Source organism: Setaria italica, chromosome VI, assembly GCF_000263155.2.
Source record: "Setaria italica strain Yugu1 chromosome VI, Setaria_italica_v2.0, whole genome shotgun sequence".
NCBI lineage: Eukaryota > Viridiplantae > Streptophyta > Magnoliopsida > Poales > Poaceae > Setaria > Setaria italica.
This window is the reverse complement of record NC_028455.1, coordinates 1698159-1709733: the sequence shown is the minus strand read 5'-3', so window position 1 is coordinate 1709733 and position 11575 is coordinate 1698159. Positions and strand designations below refer to the sequence as shown.

The 11575-nt window shown below is 52.9% G+C and overlaps 3 protein-coding genes across 5 annotated transcripts in view; 1 reads left to right on the top strand and 2 right to left on the bottom strand.

Annotated features, from left to right (window-relative positions):
• Positions 1–17: 17 nt before the first annotated feature.
• Positions 18–931, bottom strand: LOC101776654 (ethylene-responsive transcription factor 11). The gene has a single exon (XM_004972512.3). It carries the CDS (start codon positions 851–853, stop codon positions 233–235), a length of 621 nt encoding a protein of 206 aa, XP_004972569.1. The 5' UTR covers positions 854–931; the 3' UTR covers positions 18–232.
• Positions 932–4248: 3317 nt separating this feature from the next.
• Positions 4249–5193, bottom strand: LOC101776252 (ethylene-responsive transcription factor 11). Its single transcript, XM_004972511.1, has one exon. The coding sequence runs from the start codon at positions 5054–5056 to the stop codon at positions 4445–4447; it is 612 nt and encodes a 203-aa protein (XP_004972568.1). The 5' UTR covers positions 5057–5193; the 3' UTR covers positions 4249–4444.
• A 2318-nt stretch (positions 5194–7511) lies between these two features.
• The window catches only part of LOC101774904 (putative disease resistance RPP13-like protein 3), a 7135-nt gene continuing 3071 nt past the window's right edge, over positions 7512–11575 (top strand). The window contains exons 1-4 of one of the 3 annotated variants that reach the window (XM_004972508.4): positions 7512–7850; positions 7938–8360; positions 8447–8706; positions 9296–10957. In XM_004972508.4, coding sequence (XP_004972565.1) covers positions 7737–7850; positions 7938–8360; positions 8447–8706; positions 9296–10957 — 2459 coding nt within the window. In that variant the 5' untranslated portion in view covers positions 7512–7736. Of the gene's footprint in view, positions 7851–7937; positions 8361–8446; positions 8707–9295; positions 11470–11575 lie in introns of those variants that run through there. The other 2 variants (XM_014805419.2, XM_004972507.4) reach the window with 2 other exon arrangements.

Genomic DNA, 11575 nt, shown 5'->3' with positions numbered 1-11575 from the left:
TTGTTATTGTTTTTTTGACGAACGGATCGATATAATAGCAGAAAAAAAACAAGATTATGCCATGGAAGGCAAATTGTCCTCTGTTTTTGCATCATTGGGTTGGAAGAAAGAGATGCAAAGAAAGGAAAAAAGATGGGCTGCATTCACAAATCTGCGCCCTATTTACACTGGCTGGCCTCTGATTCATGATCAGCTAATTCCTACTGTAATTAACCAACTCATTAGCCTGTCGCTACACCACCATCTGTGCCGGCAGCGCCAGGTTCAGGTCCAGCCCCAGGCCCGCCGCCGGCGCCGCGTCGAGCACCACCGACGACGACGATGAACATGACAAGCTCTGCCCCTCCTCGCTCTTCGGCGGCAGGAACTGCAGAAGCGCCGGCGCACCGGCCACCATCATCGTCGGGTCCAGGAACATCTGGCAGGACGACGGCGTGGCCGGGAGCGCCAGGCTCAGGTCCAGCGACGGGGGCGCCGCCGCGACGGCCACCGTCACCGCCAGCGGCGAGTCCCGGGAAGACGAGGAGGACGACGACGCGTCCTCCGACAGCACGGTGTTCCCGCTCGCCGCCCCTTTCGCGTCGGCGGCGGGGTAGTTGGTGGTGGCGCCGGGCCCGCGGAGCTTCCGCGCGGCGGCGTCGTAGGCGCGCGCCGCCTGCTCGGGGGTGTCGAAGGTGCCGAGCCACACGCGCGCCTTGCGCACGGGGTCCCGGATCTCCGCGGCGTACCGGCCCCACGGCCGCTTCCGCACCCCACGGAGCCTTGGCTGCTGCTCCGCCGCCGCCGCCGGCGCGAACACGCCGCTGCCGCTGCTGCTGCTTCCGGCCGGCGAAGTCGACCTCTTCGGCGCCATGGATCGCTTGATCCACGTCCTCGACGGCTTCTTGCTTCAGCTTCTCGCTCGCTTGTTGTTTGCTGTTGGCGCTTGCGAGTTGCGAGAATGGATGGGGATGCCGCCGGCGAGGCTTGGAATATATACACCACGAGTGAGCACGAGGGGGTGGGGGCGGTGAGGGTGACAGGTGAGGTGGATGGTGGGGCCCACGCGGGAGAGGTGGAAGGAAGGTGAGGTCTGGCTGGCTGCGGACCGAGAGCGGGCTCAGGGTGGGGCCCAAGGCGCCGCCCGCACCGCGTTTCCGTTCCGGCGGCTCGCGGCGTCGGTTTGCGGGGCCGCCCGTGTTGCGTCGGCGCGTCGCGCGCGCGAGCTAGCGTGTCCGCTCTGCTCTCGCTGCGCTGGTTCGGGTCGGTTCCGACTCGTGGCGCGCAGTGCCGCGTGGGATGTGGCTGGCCCGCGCAGCCGTCGGATCAAGAAACGATGTCTTGTGATTTGTTGTTGAGTGTAGCATGAGGTTACTGCAGAATGTCACTTTCCTACTTTGAGGGTTCGTTTCGATCTCGGTTCCCGTGCTCGGCGTCGTCTCGCTTGAACAGGCAAGGATAACGACTTGGTACAACTTGCTTGCCTTGGTAAGATTTTCATTGCACGGCCGGGCCCTCTCATGCCCCGTGCCGCATCGTGTCTGGACTTCCGAGCACGTTAGGTACGTCGTGTTGTACCGGCACAGCACGATAAGTCTTTTACTAAGCACAAGCATGGCCCGTGCTGCACGCCGGTACAACTTCGTGCCGTGCCAATCCAAGCACGATCATCATGATAGATGTGCTTATATTTTATTGATGCACATTTTACTTGCACATATTTTTACTTGGGGAAAAAAATCTAAAATTAATAGAGGAAACAAGCATTATTAAATAGATAGTGTAGGTGAATGTTATGACTGTCTGTGGCCATACGAGAATGCAACATTGTTATCATGATTCCATACGAGAATGCAACATTGCACATACTTTCACCGGTGAAGCTAAAAAAACTGGCTTCACCTAGCTTCTAATTCATTTTAGCCCCGGCTTACAAAATAATTTCACGCTACAGTGCCTCGATTTGCGCAAAATAGATGAAGCTAAAGCTGAAATTAGCCGTGCCAAAGAGGGCTTAAATAGTAGAGGAGTCCTGTGGGAAGATAAGGATCAGCCACTACGCATCCCACCTCCACCGAGCCTGCAACTCCAACCTCCCCCACACCCGATCCAGAGCCGGAGGTCGTGGATCCACTCCCTTCGCTGGAAGATGCAGCTGCTTAGCCCGAATCCCGTGAACCACGGCTCTTGCCGAAGTCGCTTAGCACCATGGGATGGGAGGGGAGAGCTGCAGTAGAGTGGCAAATAAGGCAATGTGAAGCGGCGACGAGCGTGCTAGCTATGGGAAGCGGCGGCGAGCATCGAGCGATGGGGAAGCGGCACGGATGCGCGGTGTTGCATGCAAGTGGGCATCGTTTATGTGTCGAGCAGATAATCAAGGAACGGAGGGGTGACCAATGAAAGAGGCGATGGAAGGGGTGAGCGAGTCTGGCTGGGCAATGTAGATTGGGAGTGAATGTAGATTGATTTGTTAATTAGGTGAGAGAACTCCAAAAGACTCTAATCTTACCTCCAATACCTTTTTTTAGGAAAAAAAATGAAAAAAAGAACTCCAATAATCCACCTAAAACTTTCCAAAAGATTGGTGACGCGAAAAAAACACCACTGGCACCGCATATATTCACGTCAGCTGGTCTTCCCCAATCCCCCGCGCACGTCTTTTCCCAAACGTCCTGCACGGCCACTTCCCGCGCGAGCAGCGGTGCTGGCGGAGTGAGCAGCGGGATGGCGGGGCGAGTAGCAAGGCGGCGGGGCGAGCGCGAAGGGGTCGTCGAGGAGGCCGTTCTCCATGGCGCGATCGACACCGCCGGTTGGAGAGGAGGGAGGCGTGGGAAGCTGCGATGTGGAGAGTGAGGTTAGGTGAGGGAACGCACGCGAGAAAGAAGTGCGGCGGCGGGAAGGTGAGGGCAGTGTACCGGCCGCCGAAGACGGACGGGATCGGCGGCAGCGCTAGCGGGTGGTGGTTGAATCCCCTCTTGCTCCGCGGTTGCATGATGGCGCCAGGGGTTGAATCAATGGTGCGCGATGAAGAGGACGTCTCTGGGCAGAAAGGTGAGGTAGTGGAGCAGGTCCATGGTAAAATAGGCGATGTTGTAGTCGAGGACGTGCTCCTGAAGGCGCTTGTTGGGCGAGGCGAAGGAGCGGGACCCCGCGGGCAGCTCGAGGATAGCCCTGGCCACGGCGAGCGCGGCGAGGGTCCCGTGGAAGAGCGCAGCGAAGGAGTGGGGCAGGCTGTGGAGCCTCCACCTCGACCAGCCGGATGCCGGGTGGTCGGCGCGCGCCGGCGAGTTCGACTACGTGGTGGTCTCGGCGAGCTGGTTCTTCCACCCGTCTGTGTCGCGTGACTATCTGCACTAGTGCTTGCCCAGCACTATGGACGCCTGCAATGACATGCTGCTCTACATGCTGTTGCACTAGAGACAGGCCCGATCCAACGAGTTGTCGTTCTTTTGATACTTGATTCCGATTATGATGAAGTGGTCCTTTTGAATTATTGGGGGATAGTTTTTAGCATTTTGCTATGTGTTATATATTTTCTGGAGAATTTTTTTTTAGCATAGCCCCAATACTTTGTTTTGGGAAGAATTTTTAGCATTTTGCTATGTGTTATATATTTTCTGGAGAAATTTGTTTTAGCATAGTCCCAATACTTTGTTTTGGGAAGATTTTTTTTTTAGAACTCTTGGTTACTTTGAGAAGGTGATTAAATGAATATTTTTCGTGCGACAAGTTTTGGAGGTGAAACGTCAGCTGCGAGGGAATATGAGGGTGAGCGGCGCCTGCTCTGCCAGCCTGCCACCTGCGAGCCTGCGACAGCGATAGCCGCACGCGCACGGGACGCCTGCCGCCGGCCAACGGCGACTGCGGGGAACCCCGCGTCGCGCCTCCGGGGTCGGCGGACTTTTTAAAAACCGTGGGGCGGTTGATGGAGACGTCGGCGGCGGCGCGCGCACCTGCACGCACACGTCCTACTGGATGCGGACGGTGCATCGTGGCCGCGCGTACACCACGGCACCACGCTGCCGCGCTGTCCAGCTGCCCTGCCGACACGGGCGCGTTGCCTCGAGACCACGTCCTACTCCTACCTGCCCTGCCCGGCGACGCGTACGTGACGCCGCCGCTTGCTACCCGCATACCCGTGCGCCGTGCGCGTACCCAGAACTCTATCCGGATGCCATCCGACTCTGCGAACCCATATCCCGGCGCGCGGCGCGCTACAATTCGGAGGTTTCAGGAGCTGCTGGACCTGTGAGACTGGCAGACGAGAGATTGTAGTAAACTGGGAGGGAAGATCATCCTCGTTGTTGCATTGCAAGAAGATGCAGATGTGCCAGTACAAAAAGAAAGGAAAACGATGGGCTGCGTTCACAAATCTGCAGCCTATTTTACACTGGCCTGATGGCATCTGGATCCATCATCAGCTAATTCCTACTGTATGCAATTAACCAATTGATTAGTCTGTCCGCTACACCACCATCGTCCCTGGCGCCGGCAGCGCCAGGTTCAGGTCCAGCCCCAGGCCCACGGCCGGCGGCGCCGAGTCAAACACCACGGGCGGCGAGGAGCTCGACCCTGCGAAGCTATGCTCCTCCTCGCTCTTCGGCGGCAGGAACTGCAGCAGCGCCGGCGCCACGACCATCACCGTCGTCGTCGTTGGGTCCAGGAACAGATGGCAGGGCTGCGCGGCGGCCGTGGCCGGAAGCGCCAGACTCGGTGCCAGCGGAGAGTCCCGAGAGGAGGAGGAGGAGGACGACGCGCCCTCTGACAGCACGATGCTCCCGCTCCCGCTACCGCTCGTCGCCGGAGCCGCCGCCGCCTTCGCGTCGGCCGAGGGGTAGTTGGTGGTGGCGCCGGGCCCGCGGAGCTTCAGCGCGGCGGCGTCGTAGGCGCGCGCGGCCTGCTCGGGGGTGTCGAAGGTGCCGAGCCACACGCGCGCCTTCCGCACGGGGTCGCGGATCTCCGCCGCGTACCGGCCCCACGGCCGCTTCCGCACGCCGCGCAGCCTGGGCTGCTCCGCACCGCTGCCGCTGCCGCTGCTGCTGCTTCCAGCCGGCGAAGTCGACCGCTTGGGCGCCATGTGGATCGATTAATCCTACCGGTGTCACAGCTCGCGTCCTCGCCGCTCCCTGGCTTCTTGCAGACTAGCTAGAGGAGATTCTCGCTCGCTTTGTTTGCTGTTACGGCTTGCGAAGAATGGATGGGGATGCCGCTGGTCAGGCTTGGAATTTATACACCACGAGCACGAGAGGGCGGGGGCGGCGGGGCGGTGACCAGCGAGGGTGACAGGGTGAGGTGGACGTCGGGACCCACCGCGGGAGAGGTGGGAGGAAGGTGAGGTAGGTCTGCGTCTGGCTGCGGACCGGACCGGGGCTTGAGGCGTGGGGCCCCCAGGGCGCCGCCGCCCCAGCGCGTGGTTTTGGCGGCTCGTGGCGCCGGCCCGGTTTGCGGGGCCAGTTCGTCGGCGCGTCGCGCGCGGTGCGGCCGTGTAGGTGACCCTGCAGCCGTCGGATGAAGGAACCACGTCCGCCGTCCGGTGACCTGCTGACTGCTGTTGAGTGTAGCTGAGTTCGTAGGAGGGTTGGTCTCTCAAACGTAATCCGTGGTTGCTCGCCTGCTGACACTCAAATCTTCTAGTAGGCTATGCAATATATACGCAGGATATACGCAGGATATGATCATCAATCTCTTTTACATTGGTTACTGGCATTTGTTTGAAAGAGATTTCTGCCTTTGAGTTCACTGGAAGTTTCTTAATCTTGACAATCGCCAAACAATCTTAATCTTGGAGGCTTGGAGCTCGCATAACTGATGGTGGCACGCTGACAGTTGTAAATGAGATGACAGAGATGCGTTATTTTTACTGTTATGGATGATACAATTCAGAATGGGCATTGATAGATTGGTCGCTCTCTCCGGCGCATCGATCTGCCGCGGCATGCGGCAACCATCAAACGCGTTGCCACCCCGCGCGGTTCCTCGCGCCGGACGCGCACGTTCCGGCGACTGATCTACAGCGTGGGGGTAAGGTTGGGGTCCCGTTGGCGGCGCGCCGCCGGATCACCGGCGGATTTTAACACTCGGGCGTCGGCGGCGCACCGCTGGCTTGGCGTGCAGCTGGGACGGACGGGCAGCAACCGTCACGCCGCGCGCTGTCAGGTCCCGGACGGCGCCGTACGCACGCACGCAGGCGCCAGCCGAGGAGGGGAGCACCGCCCGGTTTTTTCTATTCTTCGGCCCGCCGGCTGCTGCTCGTGGCTGCCTGCCGACATGGGTGTGCGTTTCCGCGAAGGTTTGGCTAGTCCGCAGTTTTGCGCCCTCCAAATTTTAGGCCCGTTTGGCAGTTCAGATTCTAGCGAGAAACACTAATCACTGCTAAATAATCACTGCTAAATGGGCGAAGGGTGAAACGTTTCTTGTAGAAACGGTTCCAAGTGATTCAAGTTTTTCTGCCTAGGAATGTGAATCGGGAAAACGTGGTTTCGCAGTGATTCTGATTCTGCAGCCAAACAGTCTAGTCATTCTGATTCATCATCGAAAACTCATCCGAAACGTTTCCTCTGAGAATCTGGATCTAAAATATTTCTATGAGAATCTGGATCCCTATCAAACGAGACCTTAAAATTTGTGCGTATATACTCTCTGCTCCTTCTGTCCATCTTTGTCTATCGTTCTCACCTCCTGAGAATTCAAACGCAATCAACTTTGACCAAATATATATATATATATAAAATATTAATATTTATAATACATAATCAATATCATTAGATAGATCGTAAATCTATTTTCATAATAAATTTATTTAAAAATATAAATATTACTAATATTTTAAATTTAAAAAAGTTTGATCAGCACGCTTCCCAGGGCGACAGATATTAAAGGATAGAGGAAGTAGGACGGAAGCAGAGCAGGTTTTCCAAAAAAAAATATACGGGGGAATTAAAAAAAACTAGAGACACACGTGGTGTTGCAGGTTGAAATTTTTTATATCTCCAGCCGTCCCAAACAAACAAGAAATTCACGGAAACCAATTCTCTTTGTTAACTCCTGCATCGCACCTTTCATATACACAAAACAGTTGACTATCTACACACCGGGAAGTGCTAATAATCATTTTCATTTGTGATTAACAAGCCGACGGATGATGGATCAATCTATTTTGCCACGCCCATTCCTACACCAGGATCTCGGCCGCCGGCGGCGGCAGGCTGAGGTCGAACCCCATGTTCCCCGGCGGCTCGTGGGGGTCGGGATTGAGATGCCGTCGCGTGTGCGGGCGGCGTCCGTCTGCGTCGGTGCGTCGCCCCGCCGTGGCTGGGTATAGTACGGGTACAGCCGCTGAGTTTCAGGCCAGAGTTGGGCCTGGTGGGTCATTTCAGGCTGGCTTTCCCCCCCCCCCCCCCCCCCCCCCCCCCCGAGAGGGGCCATGATGGCGACTCTACTATTCGGGTTTCAACGCGGAGCGCCGGCCCACCATCTGCGGGGGGCGTGAACACGGACGTGGGCGGAGACTTGAAGTCCTTGCGCTGACCCGAAGTCGTCGCATTTGCCACACCTTTCCCTATACCTTCGCTGCTCCATCGCTCCATGGCATAGCGCCGCCTGCCGCTCGCTCTCGCAGAGGCCGCACGGCTCCTCCCGCTCCCCCGGAAACAACGCGGCCGGCGTCTCCCCATGTAGATCCGGGCGGATCCGCTGGTTTTTGGCTCGCCCGTGGTCACCATCCTCCGCGGCGGCGGCATCCCAGAAGTGCAGTCAGAATGGCAGAGAAGATACTGGTGAGTGCCTCAGTGGGAGTGATGAACTCGCTCCTAGGAAAGCTAGCCACTCTTATGGGGGAAAAGTATGCCAAGCTCAAGGATGTGCGGAAACAGGTGCCTTTTGATCCAATTTTTTTTCTCATGGTCTCATGGAGTTTGCCTTTTTTTTTTTAATCTTAATTCCTGAACCCAATCCTGCAGGTGGCGTTCCTCCATGAGGAGCTCAGCAGCATGGCCGCTCTCCTGGAAGATCTCGCTGACATGGAGGACCTGGATAACAAAACCAAGCAGTGGAGGAACAAAGTGAGGGAAATGTCGTACGACATCGAGGACTGCATCGATGAGTTCATGCACCGTGTTGGAGGTTCCTGCGACGGTAAAGGATTGTTGCGCCGTCTTAAGACGCTAAGGGCGCGGCATCAGCTCGCCAACCAAATTCAAGAGCTCAAGATCCGTGTGCAAGAGGCTAGTGCGCGGCGCATGAGGTACAAGCTAGATGACTGCAAGACTAGATCCGGTGGTGTTGCTGTCGACCCTCGGATATCTGCTCTTTATGCGGAATCGTCAAGACTTGTTGGTATTGATGGCCCGAAGGAAGAGGTTATCAATTTGTTGGAAAAGCAGGTTGGCATCCTATAGTACCATTATTTTGGTTTGTTTCTGTGCTGCGTTATTGTGACCCCAGCTTGTCTTCGAATTGATTGAAATAGGTGGATGATGCGTCAGTGCAAGAGCTAAGAGTCGTGTCTATTGTTGGGTTTGGAGGTCTAGGAAAGACCACACTTGCAAATGAAGTATACAAAAACTTTGGTGAAAGTTTTGCTTGCAAGGCTTTTGTATCAGTGTCTCAAAGACCTGACATGGTGGTGCTTCTCAAGAGTTTGGTCACACAGATTTTGGGGCGAGGGACTGATATTTGCGAGGTTAATGGGCTCATAGATAGCCTTAGAAAGTATCTACAGGACAAAAGGTATTTATTCTTGTCCTACACTCCTAGATTCTTTTCAACACATCAACGCTCACAAGATTATCTGGCATTGATTTGTGTTTCCTGTTCCTTTTTTGTGGCCTTTACATACATGGCACTATGAATTGAAGTTCAACTTTACCTCTCACCAACACTCCACTCTTTTCTACGCACCATTTTAAGCTGCAGGATTTGTAACTTCCTCATTTTTAACTTGATTGAATTTCAATTTCTTTGAAATTTAAATATGCACAATAAATTCAGAATTTCAAAATTAAAATAGTGTAGGGTCAAATCTATTTTACTTACTTTGCTTTGCCGATCCAATACAATACATTTCCGTAAGGTTCATTGAGACAATCTCCAGTACATTTCTAGGGCTCATATGGGTGATGTTACAATCTTTATTTTGAACAGAATTTTGGCTAGCTAATTCAGCTGGTTTCGCTAACAAGTTACATAGACACGTTATTTTGGGTGTTAAAGTTCAACAGATTTATTTTAGTTGAAAGCAGTGCAAGTTGTTTGAAAAAAGAAACCTTTTACTTGCGGTATCATATTAATATGTGTATTTGGACATGCATATTGGCAGGTATTTGGTTGTAGTTGATGATTTATGGGATGCATCAGCGTGGGAAATTATAAAATGTGCTTTCCCCGAGGGCCACTATGGTAGCAAAGTGTTGACAACTACACGAATCGAAAGGGTGGCAGTGACATGTTGCAATTTTCAGTGGGAATTTGTTTACAGGATGAAACCTCTTGACAATCATAGTTCCAGGCAGTTGTTTTATGGTAGAGTTTTTGGGTTGGAAAACACATGTCCTCATCCATTTGAAGAACCATCTGAAAAAATTCTACAAAAATGTGGTGGACTGCCACTAGCAATCATCAGTATAGCTAGCCTTTTAGCTAGTCAATCGAACAGATCAGTGAGCCAATGGAACTGTGTCCTTAATTCTTTACGTTCCGATCTGAGGTCAAATCCAACTTTAGAAGGGATGAGACAGATACTAAACCTTAGTTACACTCATCTTCCTCATCATCTCAAGACATGCTTATTATATATTGGTATGTATCCGGAGGATCATCATATCAAAAAGGATCACTTAGTTATGCAATGGGTAGCTGAAGGATTTGTCTGTGGAATAGATGGGAGAGATGCATTGGAAATTGCGGGGAGCTATTTCAATGAATTGGTGAATAGGAGTATGATCATCCAGCTTGTGGAAGATCGTGCTTTGCGCAGGGAGCGTATCTATCATAAAGTTCATGATATGGTTCTAGATCTAATTGTGTCCAAGTCTGCAGAAGAGAATTTTCTGTGCGTGGTAGAAAACATAGAGACAGTCACCAGAAGACAGCATTGCAAGACTCGCCGGCTCTCTCTGCAGCTTGGTGAGGCAGAACTTGATAAAATCGCACCTCGCATGAGTCTGACACATGTTCGATCACTGTGTATTTCTGGGTTGCGTCATCGTAGCATTGAACTGTCGGAGCTGAAGTTTATCCGAGTTCTGTTTGTTTGTAAGGTTGATGGTCTGGACCTCACTCCAATTGGGAAACTGTTTCAACTGAGGTATTTAAATGTTACAAGCTACCTTGAATTGAGCATGCAACTGCCTAAACAAATTTGTGGGCTACATCATCTGGAGACATTGGTTATAGGTGGGCTGTTGTCCGAACTTCCTCATGATATTGTCGATTTGCCTGCTTTGTCATATTTGAAGGTTTCTGTGTGGATGGCTTATCCTGATGGGATTAGCAAGATGAAATCTCTTCGTACTCTGAAGGGGTTCGATCCAAGCAAGCAGTCGGTCGATAATTTAAGGGCTCTCGGAGAATTGCTGAATCTAAGGGAGCTGCGCATGTGTTTCACTGATGACAGCTTCCCCGCTATGGAAACACATAAGGATGCTCTGTTTTATTCCATCCAGAAGTTACTCAATGGCAATCTGAGGCATTTCACTGTTTCCTCATTAGACCAAAGACATACAGGCTACTATGATGGGTGGAACTCATTGTGCTTGTCAGACTGTCGTCTCGAGCAACTCCACCTGCAATTCCAGTTTCCAAGGTTACCTATGTGGGTTGGTCAGCTTAGCACGCTCAGCAACCTGGAAATCCGTGTTGACAAGCTGTCCAAGGATGATATTTCTGTTCTTGCAGGGTTACCTGCCCTTGCCCATCTTGTGCTATGGGCGCGTGATGTCCCTGATGAAGTGATTGTCTTCAGCAGCAGTGCGGCGTTCAGATCTCTTGATTACTTCGAATATCGTCGAGCAGGCCACTCCTTCCACTTCCAAGCTGGAGCAGTGCCCAAGGTTGAGACCCTCAGGTTTCAATTGGTTGCGCGTGAAGTGAAGACGTGTGGCATCAGGCTTGCCGGCGTCGAGCATCTGACGAATCTGAAAAGAGTAGCCGTCGGTTTGTGGTACTATAGAAGTGAAGAGTCATCAGATTTACCAATGATAGAGGCTGCAATAAGGGCCTTCTTCGACGGGCATCATCCAGGACGCCCCGTCATTCATGTAACAAGCTACGATTTTGATGATGCCTCGTCATTCATGTAACAAGCTACGATTTTGATGATGCCCCGTCATTCATGTAACAAGCTACGATTTTGATGATGCCCCGTCATTCAGGTAACAAGCTACGATTTTGCGTATCGTTGTAGATTTTAAGGTTGCTTGACTAGATCTTAAGGTTGCTCAGTGTGCCCTAGTCAGGGCAGTTACAATGAAAACGTGAAAGTCTTTTGAGGAACCATATGACACTCTAAAACAAATTTGAGGTTCTAAAAATGAGTACCTTTGAGATATCAAGCCCGAATCCACTGAATCAGTAGTCTTGTACGTGTACCCCTCAAAAA

Bases quoted from the DNA above. Each gene is read 5' to 3' on its own strand.
- LOC101776252 (XM_004972511.1), bottom strand. From the start codon at position 5,056: ATGGCGCCCAAGCGGTCGACTTCGCCGGCTGGAAGCAGCAGCAGCGGC.
- LOC101776654 (XM_004972512.3), bottom strand. From the start codon at position 853: ATGGCGCCGAAGAGGTCGACTTCGCCGGCCGGAAGCAGCAGCAGCGGC.